The following is an 18,845-nucleotide window of genomic DNA, read 5'->3' as shown; positions in this document are numbered from 1 at the left end:
GGTAAAGGGAAAGCCATGATGTTTGTGAGATCCAGTAAAGGGAAAGGCATGATGTTTGTGAGATCTGGTAAAGGGAAGGGCATGATGTTTGTGAGATCTGGTAAAGGGAAAGCCATGATGTTTGTGAGGTCTGGTAAAGGGAAAGGCATGATGTTTGTGAGATCTGGTAAAGGGAAAGGCATGATGCTTGTGAGGTGTGTTAAAGGGAAAGGCATGATGTTTGTGAGGCCTGGTAATGGGAAAGGCATACTGTTTGTTAGACATGGTAAAGGGAAAGGCATGAAGTTTGAGAGGCCCGGAAAAGGGAAAGGCATGATGTTGTGAGATCCGGTAAAGGGAAAGGCATGATGTTTGTGAGGCCTTGTAAAGGGAAAGGCATGATGTTTGTGAGATCCGGTACAGGGAAAGGCATGATGTTTGTGAGATCTGGTAAAGGGAAAGGCATGATGTTTGTGAGATCCAGTAAAGGGAAAAGCATGATGTTTGTGAGATCTGGTAAAGGGAAAGGCATGATGTTTGTGAGATCCGGTAAAGGGAAAGCCATGATGTTTGTGAGATCCAGTAAAGGGAAAGGCATGATGTTTGTGAGATCTGGTAAAGGGAAGGGCATGATGTTTGTGAGATCTGGTAAAGGGAAAGCCATGATGTTTGTGAGATCTGGTAAAGGGAAAGGCATGATGTTTGTGAGATCCAGTAAAGGGAAAGGGATGATGTTTGTGAGATCCGGTAAAGGGAAAGGCATGATGTTTGTGAGAGCCAGTAAAGGGAAAGGCATGATGTTTGTGAGATCTGTTAAAGGGAAAGGCATGATGTTTGTGAGATCCAGTAAAGGGAAAGGCATGATGTTTGTGAGATCCAGTAAATGGAAAGGCATGATGTTTGTGAGATCCAGTAAAGGGAAAGGCATGATGTTTGTGAGATCTGGTAAAGGGAAAGGCATGATGTTTGTGATGGTGCAGGCGCATGTGGATCCAGCCATCATGGACCCAGGGTGCAGAACATGTGAAGTCTACATTGAAAGCTGTGCGTAGGTGCAGGGAGCATTCACTTGAGGGAAGTTTTGAGGAAGATGCACATATAGAGAGAATTGTGGTGTGACTGTGGGATGGACTGAAGATCTGCTCCAGCAAAGCCACTGAAGCATGGGGGCTTTTTGCTGTTAGGCAATGTGTTCAACTCATCTGCCACCCCCACCTCCACCCTCGACCTACAATAGTAATAGTGGAACTTGCAAGCCTAGAGGCCAAGGCTGGCCAGGACAAGAATAGTCTTTGATCTGTGGAAGATAGAGGGAAGAAGAGAGAGAGAGAGAGAGAGAGAGAGAGAGAGGTCAGGTGGGTGCAAGGAAAGCCTGGAACCTGAGCAGCATGAGCTGCCATAGCCCAGCACCCTGTTGTGTCTCATGGTTTAAATGTAACATTTAGATGAATAGAATGCGCTTACAAAGTCTAGTGCAATGAGAGCAAAGGAGCATAAGGGTCTGTAGGGACTCCACTGTTCCAAAGTACGCAAGCTAGGGCACCTATCCATATATGCCACGTGGTAAGGAGTAGACGCTCCAAACATGTCCATTGCCCCGCGCCATTGCCCACCAGGACACCTATCCATCTATGCCACGTGGTAAGGCGTAGACGCTGCGAACATGTCCATTGCCCCGCGCCATTGCCCACCAGGGCACCTATCCATATATGCCACGTGGTAAGAGTAGACGCTGCGAACATGTCCATTGCCCACCAGGGCACCTATCCATATATGCCACGTGGTAAGAGTAGACGCTGCGAACATGTCCATTACCCACCAGGGCACCTATCCATATATGCCACGTGGTAAGGAGTAGACGCTGCGAACATGTCCATTGCCCCGCGCCATTGCCCACCAGGGCACCTATCCATATATGCCACGTGGTAAGAGTAGACGCTGAGAACATGTCCATTGCCCCGCGCCATTGCCCACCAGGACACCTATCCATCTATGCCACGTGGTAAGGCGTAGACGCTGCGAACATGTCCATTGCCTGGCTACATTGCCCATTGTGAGGTGGCTCGGGAAGGAGTGCTGATGGGGGGGCGGCTGCTATGAAGTGGCACGCAGGTGGCGGCTGTGACATATTTCAGTGATGCTGCCTGCGCCTGACAGGGTGGAAGGTACTTAAGAAGACCTGTAAACTCTCTGTCATGGCGGCTTATCATCTTCCCCACAGATGAAAGCGCTAGACCAGGACGGGTCCACCCAGAAACAACGCACGGTTTTCCTCCGCATAAGTCAAGATTCCGGACAAATCCAGAAAACCTATGTCACGGACAAAGATGGGATGGTTTCCTTCTCCTTGGACACGTCAAAATGGAGCGGAACTGTCAATCTTCAGGTAGAAAATTCCCTCGCAAGTCCTGCACCTGAAGAAAAGCTCGCCACATTTATCTCTGCGTGTGTTTCCCCAGTCTCCTTCTCTCTGTGTCTCTCTCTTCTCCGTCTGTCTCTCTCCACTCTCCTCCTCTCTGTCTCTCTTTCTTCTCCCTGTCTCTCTCTCTTCATTCTCCTCTCTCTCTTCTCCCTCTGTCTCTCTCTCCATTCGCCTTCTCTCTGTCTCTCTCTCTCTTCTCCCTCTGTCTCTCCATTCTCCCCTCCGTCACTCTCTCTTCTCCCTCTGACTCTCTCCATTCTCCTTCTCTGACTCTCTCTCTACTCCCTCTGTCTCTCTCTCTACTCCCTCTGTCTCTCTCTCCATTCTCCTCTCTCTCTTCTCCCTCTGTCTCTCTCTCCATTCTCCTTCTCTCTGTCTTGCTCTGTTTTACCTCTGTCTCTCTCCATTCTCCATCTCTGTCTCTCTCTCTTCTCCCTATGTCTCTCTCTCCATTCTCCTCCTCTCTGTCTCTCTCTCTTCTCCATCTGTCTCTCTCTCTCTCTCTCTCTCTCTCTCTCTCTCTCTCTCTCTCTCTCTCTCTCAATTCTCTGTCTCTTTCTCTCTTCTCCCCCCTCTCTCTCTCTCCATTCTCTTTCTCTCTGTCTGTCTCTCTTCTCCCTGTCTCTCCATTCTCCATCCCTCTCTTTTTCCTCCGCCTCTCTATTCTTCCTCTATCTCTCTCTCCATTCTACTTCTCTCTTTCCCTCTGTCTCTCTCCATTCTCCTTCTCTGTCACTCTTTCTTCTCCCTCTGCATCTTCATTCTCCTCTCTCTTTCTCTCTTCTCCATCTGTCTCTCTCCATTCTCCTCTCTCACTCTCTCTGTACTCCCCCTGTCTCTCTCTCCATTCTCCTCTCTCTTCTCCCTCTGTCTCTCTCTCCATTCTCCTTCTCTGTCTCTCTTCTCCCTCTGTCTCTCTCTCTCTGCATTCTCCTTCTCTGTCTCACTCTCTTCTCCGCCTGTCTCTCTCCATTCTCCATCTCTATCTCTTCTCCCTGCCTCTCTCTCCATGTTCCTTCTGTGTCTCTCTCTCTTCTTCCTCTGTCTCTCTCTCCATTCTCCTTCTCTGTGTCTTTCTCATCTCCCTATGTCTCTCCATTCTCCTTCTCTGTCTCTCTAACTGTCTCTCTTTTTCCCCCGTCTCTCTCTCAATTCTCATTCTCTCTGTCTCTCTTCTCCCTCTCTCTCCCTCCATTCTCCTTCTCTCTTTCCATTCTTCCTGTCTCTCCCTCCATTCTCCTACTCTCTTCCCCCTCTTCCCCTCTGTCTCTCTCTCCATTCTCCTTCTCTCACGCCTCCCACTGTCTCTCTCTCTCCTCTCCCTCTATCTCACTTCTCTCTTTCTCTCTCTCTACTCCCTTCTCTCTCTCCATTCGCCTCTCTCTCTACTCCCTCCGTCTCTCTCTCCATTCTCCTCTCTCACGTCTCCCTCTGTCTCTCTCTCCTCTCCCTCTGTCTCTATCTCACTTCTCTCTTTCTCTCTCTCTACTCCCTCTGTTTCTCTCTCCATTCGCCTCTCTCTCCTCTCTCTGTCTCTCTCTCTCCATACTCCTCTCTGTCCCACTCTCTTCTCCCTGTCTCTCTCCATTCTCCATCTCTGCCTCTCCCTCTCTCTCTCTTCTCCCTCTGTCTCTCTCCCTTCTCCTTCTCTCTGTCACTCTCTCTTCTCCCTCTGTCTCTCTCTCCATTCTCCTCTGTCTCTCTCTCTCTCTCTTCTCCCTCTGTCTCTCTCCATTCTCCTTCTCTCTTTCTCTCTCTTCTCCCTCTGTCTCTCTCCATTCTCCATTCTCCATCTCTATCTCTCTTCTCCCTGTCTCTCCATTCTCCGCCTCTCTCTCTTTTTCCTCCACTTCCCTCGCTATTCTTCCTCTGTCTCTCTCTCCCATTTCTCCTTCTCTATTTCCCTCTCTTCTCCCCTCTCTCTCTCCATTTTCCTTCTCTCTGTCACTCTCTCTTCTCCCTCTGGCTCTCCAGTCTCCTCTCTGTCTCTCTCTATTCTCCCTCTGTCTCTCTCTCCCTTCTCCTTCTCTCTGTCACTCTCTCTTCTCCCTCTCTCTCTCTCTCTCTCTCTCTCTCTCTCTCTCTCTCTCTTTCTTCTCCCTCTGGCTCTCTCCATTCTCCTTCTCTCTGACTCTCTCTACTCCCTCTGGCTCTCTCTCTCTCTCCATTCTCCTTCTCTCTGTCTCACTCTCTTCTCCCTCTCCATTCTCCTTCTCTGTCTCTCTTCTCCCCCTGTCTCGCTCTCAATTCTCCTTCTCTTTCTGTCTTTCTCTTCTTCCTCTGTCTCTCCATTCTCCTCTGTCTCTCTCACTTCTCCCTGTCTCTCCATTCTCCATCTGTCTCTCTCTTTTTCCTCTGTCTCTCTCTCCATTCTTCCTCTGTCTCTCTCTCCATTCTCCTACTCTCTTCCCCCTCTTCTCCCTCTGTCCCTCCATTCTCCTCTGTTTCTCTCTCTACTCCCTCTGTCTCTCTCTCCTTTCTCCTCTCTCTCGCTTCTTCCTCTATCTCTCTCTTCTCTCCCTCTCTCTCTCTCTCTCTCTCTATTCTCCTCTCTTTCTCTTTAATCCCTCTGTCTCTCTCTCCATTCTCCTCTCTCTCTCTCTCTCTTCTCCCTCTGGCTCTCTCCATTCTCCTTCTCTCTGACTCTCTCTACTCCCTCTGTCTCTCTCTCCATTCTCCTTCTCTCTGTCTCCCTCTCCATTCTCCTTCTCTGTCTCTCTTCTCCCTCTGTCTCGCTCTCAATTCTCCTTCTCTTTCTGTCTTTCTCTTCTTCCTCTGTCTCTCCATTCTCCTCTGTCTCTCTCACTTCTCCCTGTCTCTCCATTCTCCTCTGTTTCTCTCTCTACTCCCTCTGTCTCTCTCTCCATTCTCCTCTCTCGCGTCTTCCTCTGTCTCTCTCTCCTCTCCCTCTGTCTCTCTATTCTCCTCTCCCCTTCTCTCTACTCCCTCTGTTTCTCACTCCATTCTCCTCTCTCTTCTCCGTCTGTCTCTCTCTCCATTCTCCTTCTCTGTCTCTCTTCTCCCTCTGTCTCTCTCTCTGCATTCTCGTTCTCTGTCTCACTCTCTTCTCCGCCTGTCTCTCTCCATTCTCCATCTCTATCTCTTCTCCCTGCCTCTCTCTCCATGTTCCTTCTGTGTCTCTCTCTCTTCTTCCTCTGCCTCTCTCTCCATTCTCCATCTGTCTCTCTTTTTCCTCTGTCTCTCTCTCCATTCTTCCTCTGCCTCTCTCTCCATTCTCCTACTATCTTCCCCCTCTTCTCCCTCTGTCTCTCCATTCTCCTCTGTTTCTCTCTCTACTCCCTCTGTCTCTCTCTCCATTCTCCTCCCTGTCTCACTCTCTTCTCCCTCTGTCTGTCTCTCCTTCTCTGTCTCTCTTCTCCTTCTGTCTCTCTCTCCATTCTTCTTCTATCTGTCTCTCACTTCTCCCTCAGTCTATCTCTCCATTCTCCTTCTCTCTTCTCCTTGTCTATCTATTCTCCATCTCGCTGTCTCTCTTTTTCCTCCGTCTCTCTCCATTCTTCCTCTGTCTCTCTCTCCATTCTTCCTCTGTCTCTCTCTCCATTCTCATTCTCCCTTTCCCTCTCTTCTCCCTGTGTCTCTCTCTCCATTCGCCTCTCTCTCTCTTTCTCTCTCTCTCTCTTCTCCCTCTGTCTCTCTCTCTCACTTTTCCTTCTCTATGTCTGTAATTGATTTCAATCCGGCACTTCACCTAAGTCAATGCCTAGCGTGGAATGAACAACTGAAACACTTAATTATTTATTTGTGTCTATAAGTTCTTTTATTCTGAACGATTTACCACTTATATCACGCCCCTCGCTTTTAACCCCACCTCCTCCCGGTCACACTGAACCAGGAATCAGGCTGGTTTGCAAAGTTAAAATATTTATTTATGATTTGCACAAGATATATCACACTATTTTTAATGGTTAAACAATAATCACCAATGGGGTGATGTCACACTAAATAATCTCTTTAATCACAAGGAGCAATGATGGGAAAAATAATGCAGCACAGAAATAATCCTTTTGTGTGTTCAATCAAATGCAATGTGATTACTATTTCCCCTGCACACCCCTCAATACCCCCAATATGCAATATAAACCGATAGAAAGAGAGAGAACAGGTTTCAGGAATGCAGAATTCAAGCAAATATATCAATCCCAATTTCTCCCCAGCAAACACCAGAGAAAAGCAGAATAGATTGCCAACTTATCAAAAATGGTTTTAAAATTGTAAAATTGGCTTTGAATGAATAGGTAAAACACTGAAAACGGGTTTAAATCACTAATATTATTTGAATACTAATGGGAGCTGCTTTGTATGGTTGTAGACAAACACTGGCAATGATATGAGAGGAAGAAGCAATGTGAAAACTTTATTTTGAGGTCGGATGCAATAAAAAGCTATTTTACACGTTATAGATTTTAGCCAAACGAAAAATTTGCGGAAAACTTTTCCACGCACGGTATGCGCGATTGCGGAATAACTATAAGGAGTTGAGATGTGGTCTTGGGTTCATTGGAAAGCTTAGGGTGTTAGCTACAAGTAGACACTAGCATGAAGTATGAGGAAGTTATGAACGTTTTCTTGTAGTTCGTTTTTTTCAGAAAGAGGCCAAATGTAAAATAAGAGTGCGCTTTTAAAATACAAACAAGGTTCCTTTACACTAGGGATGGACTATGAAGAAACAAACTACACGACAGCACATCCACCATACCAGGACGTCTCTGAATGGTTTTTGCCCGCCGAGACATTTGCCTTCTTCAGATAATACATATCAGCGCAAAGATAATTTTAACACTATTATTAAAGAAGGACTATAGTATAAGAAAGAAAGTTCAGGCAAGAAAAAAAGGATTTCTAACAATACAGTTCTGGATATAAAATGGATTTGATTTGAATAGGGATGACTATGGTTGGTACATAGGCTAGTGACAATCCTATACTAGGGATACTCACTACTAATGTTTTGAAGGGAACCTTCAGGGATTCTGGTTCTGGTCAGGGATACTTTCTGGGACAGTCTGCTCGGCACACCGGACTGGTCTGTTCAGCGATCAGCAAGGCACTCTGGACACCGCATGGCAGGACTGGACATCAAGGCGCTCTGGTCTACACTGCACAGCACGACTGGACTGGATCTGCAATGGCTCTCTGGTCTACACAGCACGGCACAGCACCAAATTGGGATTTAATCTGCCCTTCGGGTTGTGAAGATGATTATTTGGCAGGCAAGCTGTTACAGCACAGCCTGGTTGCTTCTTTGGTTTCCCCTTTAAGTTGAGAGATGGGTTCTGGAAGTTAGGCCCAGCTGACAGTGGTTCAGCTATGATCTGAGCCTGTCTGCTTGCAAAGTTTCTGTAGTCTGGAACAAGGAGTATGGATGGCTCTCCATCAGAGTTCTTCGCCAAATGGGGATGATGAGTGGATCAGTGTCTCTTTCTAGGTCCTCAGCTGTCTCTATTTATGTGTTTTATAAAGGGGTGGGTAAGCTGAATTATCCTAAGCGTACCCCCTTGGTAGCCTATTGGCTAAAGTCTGCCCTCTCCCTTGATTGGAGGAGAAAACAGAGTGTCATCATGATGATGTGGTTTATGATGCAAAACATCCTCCCCTTTGCCTTTTGCACATAAAATCTATTTTTGATATAATACATCTTTACATGTGTACAACTCTGATACCAATAACATACATACATCACATATTTTGTGGAGCACACCCTCTTCCAAGCCCAGGTGCTGTGAGATCTTGGGTCTGGATTTGACAAATGTTTGCACTTTTTGTCTGGGACACAATGTCTAATTTGTCCACAATTTTGTACATATGTGCACATGATATATGGGCATAATCGTATGAAGTTTCATGCTTCTGACATAAATACAATTGCTAAAAAAACAGAATTTTCACTGTGCCTTCCATGAACATCGCACAGATTTCTGGCACCTCTTAAAATGTGCACAAAAAATCACATTAACACTGCTACTAATTCTATATTTTTTACAAATTCGCACAGTCCTTTATCAGTCTTTTTAGAAATATGCTTTCTCTGCATTGTGAATCAACAAAAATGTCCGTCTCCGCCTCCATCTCCATCTTGCAGCTCAAGAGCAATCTCTGCCTTCTTCCTCTGGTAGAGGCCACTGTTGACACTTTACAATCTGCATATCCTTTCAGTCACGGAAGGTTCATTGTCTCTCCCAGGTGCAGCCCCAGTGCCCCTCCCCTCTTAATCAACACCTGAATGTGAGTTGCTGGTCCAGAGAGCAGAAGGGAGGTGCCTTGCCCAGTGGGAAAGTTGCTTTGTAGTTTTGCTTGCATCAGGCTTACTTTAAAAGTCACTTTGTTAAATGTTTCTTTGTTGAAAATATACTTGCAATTCTAAAACAGGCAACCAGAACTCTAATTCCAGTCTCTAAACCATGGAGATTAAATAGTTGCAACCTATATTACTCTTGATAACAGGTCACTTAATTTATAGACATTTGATTTCAATTGCACAAGTTTAAGCTTCTGATGCAACTAATGACAGCTGTCATACAGGCGGCCGCTGGTACTGCGCCCATATTTTGACAGATTTTCACAGGCAAGCACACTTTTTACTGTGGATATTTTGGTGATAGATTCTGCTTTTTCTGACATTGTGTGTTCATAATGACTCCTTAAATGAAGTGGCAGGTAACACCCAGCAAAGATATTGGATGTTCTGTGGTGTTTTGGGCGGGTATTTTGTATTTTCAGCAACCAAGAAAATGGGATTTAAGAGCAATTTCTGGGTTTCTTGCAATAAAAAACTGCCTTTCCTACAGTGTTCATTTTTACTTGGTGGGCAGCCCAGTAACATGTTTCAGCAGTGAGGTCTCCATTTCATGACTCACAACAGGCAAAGTAGATTTGGCAGCCATGTTTTTCGGTTTCAAAGCACAATTTTCATAGGTTTTGGCGTGCATAGGGCTTTTGCGGCCATTTTTGATGATTCTTTCACCATCAACACACAGGGATGTCGCAGGGCAGAGCCTAGTGGGTTAAAACATCCCACAAGCCCCCCCTCGCGATTTGACTTTGGGGAAGTCGCGAGATTGGGATGTTCAGTTTTTTTCTTTCTGGTCCAAATGGCAAAATTCGTCTGCTTCTCCCATCAGTGGTGGATCGACAGGTTCTCCTCGCCGGTTCCTGATGAGAGTATGGAGCGATACCCCGGACCCCTTCGGTCTTCCCTTTCGGTCCCTGGGTGGTCCTCCTTGATACTTAGGATCCATGGTTTCAAATTCTAGGATGACAAAACAGAGCATATTTGTAGACATTTCCCCACCACTATTCATGCAGTGGGGCAGACGTATACATTTGACATATAATGACGATCTTCTCTATTTGCAATTGATTACTCATTTTCAACAGGTGGAATAGTTTTATAGTTGGAATTCCAGGGGTCTGGAAGGTCCCCCTCTGGGTTTCCAGATGAATCCTCTAGTTGCTGCAGAGTGTGCCTAGGATGGCAACACTTCAGTTGGTTGATGTGGACCCACTTATCTTCCCCCTAGGCGACTGGTGAGATTTTGTCTACAATTTCAAAAGGACCCCACCAAGAAGGGAGAAATTTGCGCTGTTTGGCCTGGTTCCTTTGGAAATTGTACAAGTAGACCCGGTCTCCTAATTGGTATTCTTTTCTAGTAGTCTTAAGGTCATAGTGGGTCTTCATAATGTCTGCAGATCTTTCTAGATTTAGCTGAGCATAGGCAAAAGCATGTTGAAGGTGTTTTCTGAGATTCTCAACATACTCATGAGTTGCGGAGGCATTTATCAAAGTCTGCTCTTGGGTTCTGTAGAACAGATGCTGGGGAAGCACCATTCTTCGTCCAGTCATCAGCTCAAACAGCAACATTTTTGTTGCAGAAGAAGGGGTAGATCTGATGGCCATCAGGACAAGAGGTAGTTGGATAATATACTCACAATTGTCTTGTTGTATCTCTCCACTGCACCACTGGAGGCTGGCCGGTAGGCAATGTGTAGTTTCCTTTTGACCCCAAGTATCTCCCACATCTTTGTCATCACTTCGCTAGTGAATTGGTTTCCTCGGTCTGACTCAATCCTTTGGGGTAGTCCAAAACGCGAGAAGATTTGGTTGATCATCAGGACAGCTGCTGTTTCTGCCTTGCAATTTGGGGCTGGGAGACATTCCACCCGTTTAGTGAACAAGTATGTCACAGTCAACATGTACTTGTTCCCCCTAGAGGAGCGAATCACAGGCCCAATAAAATCAACTTGCAAATCTGACCAAGGCAGTGTCATCCCCCTCTTTTGGAGAGGCACACGGTGTGTGAGGGATGTTGGCTGAAATTGTGCACACACAAGACACCCCTTCAAGAATTGGTAGAGGTCCTGCCCCATGTGTGGCCAGCATGCAACCTCTGTTAAGATTTCAAGTGTTGTATGAAACCTGCTATGACTGGCTGTGGCCGCATCATGGGCGTGACTTAGCATCAGGCTTCGGAATGAGGTAGGGACCACCCACTGGTCAAGGCCAACTATGGATCTCCTTACCAACAAACCGTCTTGGATTCAGAACATTTTTAGACATTTCATCAGCACTCTGAGGTCCTCTTTTCCTATGTAATCGGTATCCGTCAGGGGAAATTTCTCAGGGTCCTCAATGTGTTGATAAAACTTAGCAATTATTGGATCCCTTTTGAGCCATAATTAAATCCGCATCTGGGGTCTCCTTACTCCATTGTGCAGTTGAGAGTTCATTGTGAGCATTTGTCTGGGACGTAGTGATAGCAGTGACCTGGATTTCCCCCAACAGGGACTCATTCTCAAGTAGATCCCCTTGGATGGCTCCGGTTTTGGCCAGCTGATCAGCTAGGTCATTTCCAGTTTTTTCTGGTCCCTCTACCTTAGAATGACCCTTTATCTTTTTCTAGTAGATGGTCATCCCATTCGAGGTTACCAGATCATCAATAGTTTGGATTCATTTCCCATGTTTCAATGGTTTATTATTAGCACACAGCATTTTCCTGGTTTTCCAGTTAACCAGGTGCTCCACGAACCTGTTCCGTGCATAATCCGAATCTGTGATTATGACCAGTTTGTGGAGTTGGTTTTGGACAGCAGTGAGGATGGCTTGATGCACAGTCATCAACTCTGCCACTTGACTACTTCGGGGACCGATTTTGTACCCAGCGGAGTGTTCTGGGGCATCATTCACCCATGCATTCCCTACGCTGGCCACAAGTTTTATCCCCCTTTGTTGTCAACATGGTAGGAGCATCCATCCACATAGACAGTGGGCATTCCCTCACACTGGTCTTCTTCGTAGACTTTGTGTGGGGAATTAAGGTATGCCTCCATGTTGTCCTTGATTTTAAGGGGCCGATTCATGGAACAAATGTGCACCAAAAATCTTGGCGCAAGGCGGCACAAGCGTGAAAAGCAAGCGCACGCGCATGCGTGCAATTTATCGAAGGGCCTGCGCGTGTTCACTGCGGGATGTGCGCCAAATCCTAGCGTGGTGTGCACGGCCGCACACATCACAGCAACATCCGAAACGCCATGCAAGACATGCACAGGGAAAGTGCACAACATCAGCGCACACACCAAAAAGGGGACGGGACACGGGGCGTAACATGCGGAATGGAGAACAATGCGTGAAAAAGAAGGTGTAACTGGGGAAGTACTGCAGAGAAATACACGGAACGCTCACACGCACGCGAACAACACGTATTCATGGAATCGAATACGGGAAACCCGTGCGCGCTAAAAGACGTGCACAGGCGTCAACACGTCCACCACACGAAGGCAGGCGGAAATGTCCCCACGCCAGTATAAAAGTGCACGCAAACAACAAACACGTATATACAGCTACGATGAATGCCCCATTTGTCACAGCACTGACCGTGGGACACCACAGGAGGAGGAGAATAGCCAGGCCCGTATTTTTTTCCCTGGACCAGCCTTTTGGGATGCCTGACAACCAGGTCTACGGCAGATATAGGTTTCCACCTCGTATCATCCTAGACCTGGTCAGGGAGTAGGAAGATGACCTTATATCCCCCACCCTGTGCTCCCAAGCATTGAGCCCCTTGGAGAAGGTGCTCAATGTCCTGCATTTTTTGGCCACTGGGTCATTTCAGTGGACAACTGCCTTAGTGGGGGGAGGGGGGCCTCACAGGCCATGCAGTCACGCTGCCTACACCAGGTGTTGGCAATCATGACTGCGTGCCCCTCAGTCCGCAGGCACATATACATGCCCAGAACACCCACAGAAAGGCAGGCCGTGGTCCAGGACTTTTACAGGGTGGCACTTCCCCAAAGTGCTCGGTGCCATAGATTGCAGCCATGTGGCCCTACATCCACCTAGGGCTACTAAGCACATATATCGAAACCGCAAGCACTGGCATTCCATCAACGTATAGGTTGTATGCGATGCCAAGGAAACATCACCTCTGTCTATGCAAACTACCCTGGCCCTACCCATGATAGTTTGATATACAGATTGTCTGCCCTGAGCCGGGCCCTGGAAGCTGGGAAGCATGGCGACACATGGCTCCTAGGTGAGTACAAAGGCCTGTGCACATGCATGCACAAATACACAATCCCAACTAATCCCAACCATCCTCACCCCCCCATGGGACAGTGCCTACCCTCTGAGCAACCACATGATGACGCCAATCCGGAACCCCACCACACCACCCCAGGTAAGATACAACGCTGCCCATATTGCAACCAGGGGCATAGTGGAGCGCACATTCAGAGTGCTCAAGTCACGCTACTCGCTCCCTTGACCTCTCTGGCGGCCAGCTAATATATGCACCCCCAGTAGTGTGCAGGATCATTGTGGCAGAATGTGTCCTGCACAATGTTGCAACAACGCAGGGTATACCGGTGGTCATGGTGATGCCCCCACATCCCCAACCACAGGCACAGGCGCTGCCCATGGGAGGGGAAAGGGCACGTGGCGAGGCAGCCCGGACCCAGCTTGTGGCCACATTTTTCACCTAAACACCCACCCCTGCGGAGTGCAGACAGGCCTGGCACATACCAGGTGACAATCGATGATGACAAGGAGACAGTCAACTGTCACAACCTTACCACCCTGAGGATGTTGCCATGGAAGTGCTACATTGTGTGCATCCCTAGCTACTTAAACATAACCAATCCCATGTGACCAAAAGGAACACATGCAAGATGTGTATCACACACCCTCCCCTGCAAAACAGGCAATGACGATCCCTGGTATGTCACCCAAACCCTCCCAACCCACATTACCCTTGTCTGCCACACCATGACATGGCATGCAATAGCAAAAGCCCAACACATGACCAATAAGATACAAAGTGACATGTGATAAATGGAAAGTGGCCCGAGACAATGGCGCCTGACATGAAATCAGATGAAATGACTGACCAACAACCTCCCACACATACCAAGTCATATACAAATGCCTTCCACCAGTGGAAGCATAAACACAGCACTGAATGCTTGTTCACATGCACATTGGGCAAGGCAAAATCCCTACTCCTGAACCTGTGTGCTGTGTGTGTCTCCTGCAACACACTGCTCAGCACACAGCACAGTGAGCAGCCATTGTGTTGGGGATACACCTGGAGCATCATATGAAAAGGACAAACAAAATAAATAACCTATTGACGCATGTACAGGATCCCCAAATGGTAATTGATCATGCTCTGCAGGGATACAGCGTGCCCGAGAAGGCAATCTGTGTGTACCTGTGGGCATGGAAGGGTGGTTGTACGTGTGGTGGAGCATTGTGCAACTGTGTGTATCAGTAGGGACATGCACTCAATATATGCATGTGAAATCAAGTGACCCTCAGTGTCCTGTACACATCACATGTGAACATTGCCCACGTGTACACCCCAGCATGTCAAACCACACCAATCCCCTGACACCTGAAAACTAAACACAACACAGGAACAGGCATTGACCAGCAGAACACATCATGTACATAGTACCCCACAATTACAATGTCAGAGAGTGCCCAACCACTGTAGCCCAAGCTTACTGTCCAACAACGAAAGGCCCTCCCTCATTTACACATCACCATGACCTTCTGAACAACTGTGTCTGGGGTATGTAGCCTTCTTCGTTCTAGTCTACCTGGCTACAGGATCCCCTTACCCCTTGGTCTTCATGTTCCACCTTGCGTGTAAATAGGGTCCAGCCCCCTCAGAGGCCACCTTGACTGGTAAAAATACCAAATAGCAGAGAACTCCAAGGAGCCAAACCCCCCCAAACCAGGGAAAAAGCCTCTAGGCACCCGAAAACCCTGGAAGAGTCTGCAGTAGATGACTTGAAGTTGCAAAAAATGTCCAAGCACATGTACAAGCAGAATGCTAGAACCACCAAGGTAGCACAGTTCAACAATGGTTCAACAGGATGGGTACCATATCAAGACACAATATATAATGATGATGCAACAACTGATGGGTAGTGTCACAGCTCTGGTCGCGAGACGCAGGAGTGGCAGGAACCAACCACCTCCTCCGTGGTCTGGGTGCCTGCAAGGTAAAACTTACACAGGCCTCCGAGACCCCGGTGGGGAAAGAGGGACAGGGATCTGTTGTTTGGACAGGCATTGGTATTCAGGATAACCGGAAAGAGGGGCAGTAGAGGGGAGTTGTATTTTGTATTTTGCCGACTTTCCCTTGCCAATCCAACTATTGACAATAACACATACTCAATCAGAGAAACCATGTTCATCATGCACATTATACCAAATGAGTCAAATGCAAGCCAAAGAGAGACTTATCTCTGGGGTGAGTGCTGGCCTCCTGCCTGCGCACTCTCAGGTCCGGTAACAGGAGCAGTTCAATGCTGCAAAGAGAGCGTGATTTAGTAATCTGTGTGTGGTTACAACACACACGCACAACACCATTCATGCCCCAAAGTAAGTGACATCTCCACAAACAAACACTCTTGTCTGCTGCTTTGTACGTATACGTTAGCTTGCCCCTGTGATGGTTCATACACTGTCAATGCAGTAAGGCAGGCGCACGTGGGCATGTGGTAAATGGAAGACCAATGCGCCAAGAATCACACACGATAGAATGGTCCCTGGGTGAGCTGCTAGGAGCGTATAGCGAGGTGCGACTTCAGTACAAGTCATGTTCTGGCAGCCGCGGATTTCGATAGGTAGTGCACGTGGCAATTTGCACATGCAAATGATATGCACTGCACACAAGTCTGTGCCTCGCTGGGTGTCCCTGTGCGCTGTATTAGTTACTGGCAAGGAACGCTACTGCGCTAATAACTCAGCTTCTATGGAGCAGGGGGGACTCAAGGATATGTGCGACGGCCACTGCGTGTGCCCCTGACAACTTGTAAAGCTACTTGGTATTTGTCCCTCAACACATCTTAGCTGTACTGTGCGCTTCTACAACAATGCCTAGCCAAGCTCCCCAGCACTGGCGCTACTTAGCATGCATGTGCAAGTTGCCCGGTGGAAGGTTGGCTGCGGTGTGGCCCCTTGTGCTGCTCACCTTGCTTGGAGCTCCTGGAAACACATCTGCTTCTGTCGGACGTCTGAGCACAAGCCCTGTGCTTCTGCTTGCGCACACATGCGCACGTCTGCACCACCGAACGTGGCCATGTTTCAGTAGTACTTGGCCCTGTGTCTGCTGGCAAAGGTAGTCTGGAGGCTCATTTTCCTGCAGAAAGGGCATACAAGATATTAATAAGGCTGGACAGTTCCATGTGTGTCTTCATGCTGGTTGTCACTGGGCCATGTTAGAGACTTACATACAAACTCCTCCCACCATCAGTGTGACTTTGACAGGCAAAGGGTACAGGCTACTGTCTACAGCATGAAGTGCATAAAGCACATATACAGGCAAGAAAAGAACATAGATCACAATGCACATCAATTAATGGAGATATTTAATCATTTACTCACCCAAATTGATTACAGACATGCCGTGGATAACTCACTCAATCCCCACTAGGGGTGTTAACACAAGTAGTACAGCAGTAGACAGGCCACAGATATGACAAAAGTCCAAAGCCCTTGTGTAAATGGTTGTTACACTGAAACATCCTTGCGAGTCCATGGTTAAGGGAAGCAGGAGTGGCATATGTGAGTCAGGACCCCAAGCTGCAAACACATACACAAGACAAGCTTGAAGGGCCCAGCTGGAACAGACAGTGGATGCTTTTGAAAGCCACAAAGCACCACACCGTCACATGAATGCACAATAGACAAGTAATTTTAAACTATATTAACTAATTAAACTAACTATAAAAACCTATATTACCTAATTAAATGAACTATCAAAAACCATATTAACTAACTAAACTAACAATAAAAATAAAAAATGGCCACATATGACCCGGGGGGAGGCACCCAGGAGGGGGGAGGTACAGGATGCACCTCAACACCCACATGCGATGATGTTGAGACAAATAAAAACTCCATGGGCTCAACGCCTGCACAGCCTGACCTGTGTGGGAGATAACTCGTCCTCATCACCCTCTGGCTGAAAAGGTTGACATGGCACAGTACCCTGACCACACCTAGGTGCAGCTTACCCCTCATCGGCAGCAAATCTGCAGGACGGGTGAGCTTGGTTCTGTGCGGCGATGTAGAACCTTGCGTGATAAGTGTGCTTCCTCTTGCAAGGTAACACGTGTAACACAGAGTTCTTCCTGCATGGCCTGGCTGGACAACTGGTACACCTCCCGGCAAGCACATAGCTCAGCCGAGATGGTATTCTCTAGCTGCTCCAACCTCTCCTCTGACCGCGTTCTCTGGGACATCAAGAGCACAGCCAGAGTAGATTTGAGGGATTCATAGTCAACCCTCGTGGCCTCCATGTGTGCCTCTGCGTGAGCAGCAATTGCTTGATGCAAAGACATAATTTCAGCCCGGTGTGCCCTTTCTGAGGCCGCCATGCCCAGCATGAGCGAGCGGGCCATGGACTGTGCCTCCCGCTTCTGGAATTCCACCTGCCTAGCAGGGTGTAGCACGGATTGGGCCACACGTTCCATGCTCTCTTCGATGTTATCAATTGCTGCCCCCTGGTGTTCTGAATTGGCAACCATGGCTTGCTCCCACTCAGTATACCCCAGTAGCACGCGGCAACCGCGTTGCTGGGCTTGACACCTGCGGGGCCCAAGAAGCCGACGTCCTTGTTGGGTTGGCACCACCCACGGCTGCAGGACTACATTCCTCCATTGACCTGATGCCCCAGGCACATCAGCAACTGGAGTGGACGGTGACCCTGCATCCCGATCCACCACAGGCGGAGGTCCCACCACTGTCTGGCCCCTCAGTGCAGGTGACGTGGACAGAATCACTCACCCCTGACGAACGGACCCGATGCACATCCAAATTGACATTGTCGTCAGAGTGATCATCCGGGCTAGAATCATTGCAAGCCGTAGACAAGATGGTCTGTAACACAAGTGGGTTCTCGTGGTCTACCACCCCACGACCGCCACTTGTGCTGGGTTGCTGGTGTGATAGCAACCCTGTGCCTGGCATGACAACACCATCCTCTGGCTCCATTGAGTCATCATCTGAAAAGTGGAGAAAAATTAAGATTAGTACACATGTCAGAAGCACATAACACACACACACACACACATACACACACACACACACACACACACACAGACATCAAATAGACAGCCAACACATGAAGCAGACATGTCACACACAAATGATAACCTGGCATGCATCCACTGACCTTGATATGCAAACACATCCCAAAAGCAGAAATGGATGTGTCTAAATAGCAAAGCCTACACAAGTACAAAATGTAGTATATGAACTCCATCAGACACCACCTCTGTCAGGAACATGTCACAGGCAGAAAAGACAGATGGCAACTAAGAGATGCAACACACCATAAGCATTTCTGAACTGCAAATTGACCACTGCTGCAAGTGAATCCAAACACACAATGACACAGGTAACATGCCTGTAGACATGCATCACTAAAGCATCATCAATATAGCTACATCCATCTGCAGCTCGGCCCCTACCGGGTGGCATGGGCTATGTAGAAATAGTGAATGTCCCAAGCAAAGCAAGGGCCTGCAACCAGGCATGAGGGACCATAACGCCCAGTACCGTCCGAGCTGCAGGACATGAGGCCTCCACAACACCCCTGAGGGCCTGATTGAGCACATTGGGCTATGAATGTGCCCTATTGCATCATTCCTTGTGGAAATCTCCACGCCCAGGACCCACCATAGTAGCTAAGTGGGCCTGGGCATACACATACTGCACAACAGTGAACCTTTGGGATCATGCCAGTTCCATATAACGTGCGCAATGCAGAAATTTCACCAGCATAAACGTCTATCCACTGCATATTAGTCAGTCAACAAAAAAGCTGCGGAAGACACATGTGTAAATGGACACTTTCACAAACACATATGTGAGTACTCGCAATGTCGCACCACAAAACGTTGAAGCTGCTAGCAT

At 47.8% G+C, this 18,845-nt stretch overlaps 1 protein-coding gene across 2 annotated transcripts in view; it reads left to right on the top strand.

Annotated features, from left to right (window-relative positions):
• LOC138580218 (alpha-2-macroglobulin-like protein 1) overlaps positions 1-18,845 on the top strand; it is a 1,051,822-nt gene that overhangs the window by 338,402 nt on the left and 694,575 nt on the right. For both annotated transcript variants that reach the window (XM_069650580.1, XM_069650579.1), the window contains exon 11: positions 2,201-2,365. In XM_069650580.1, the coding sequence (XP_069506681.1) occupies positions 2,201-2,365 (165 nt within the window). The remainder of the gene's footprint in view (positions 1-2,200; positions 2,366-18,845) is intronic.

The sequence above is a fragment of the Ambystoma mexicanum genome, chromosome 3p (genome assembly GCF_040938575.1).
Source record: "Ambystoma mexicanum isolate Mex_15411 chromosome 3p, UKY_AmexF1_1, whole genome shotgun sequence".
Classification (NCBI taxonomy): domain Eukaryota; kingdom Metazoa; phylum Chordata; class Amphibia; order Caudata; family Ambystomatidae; genus Ambystoma; species Ambystoma mexicanum.
The sequence above is the reverse complement of the archived record's forward strand: the minus strand, read 5'-3'. Positions and strand labels throughout refer to the sequence as shown.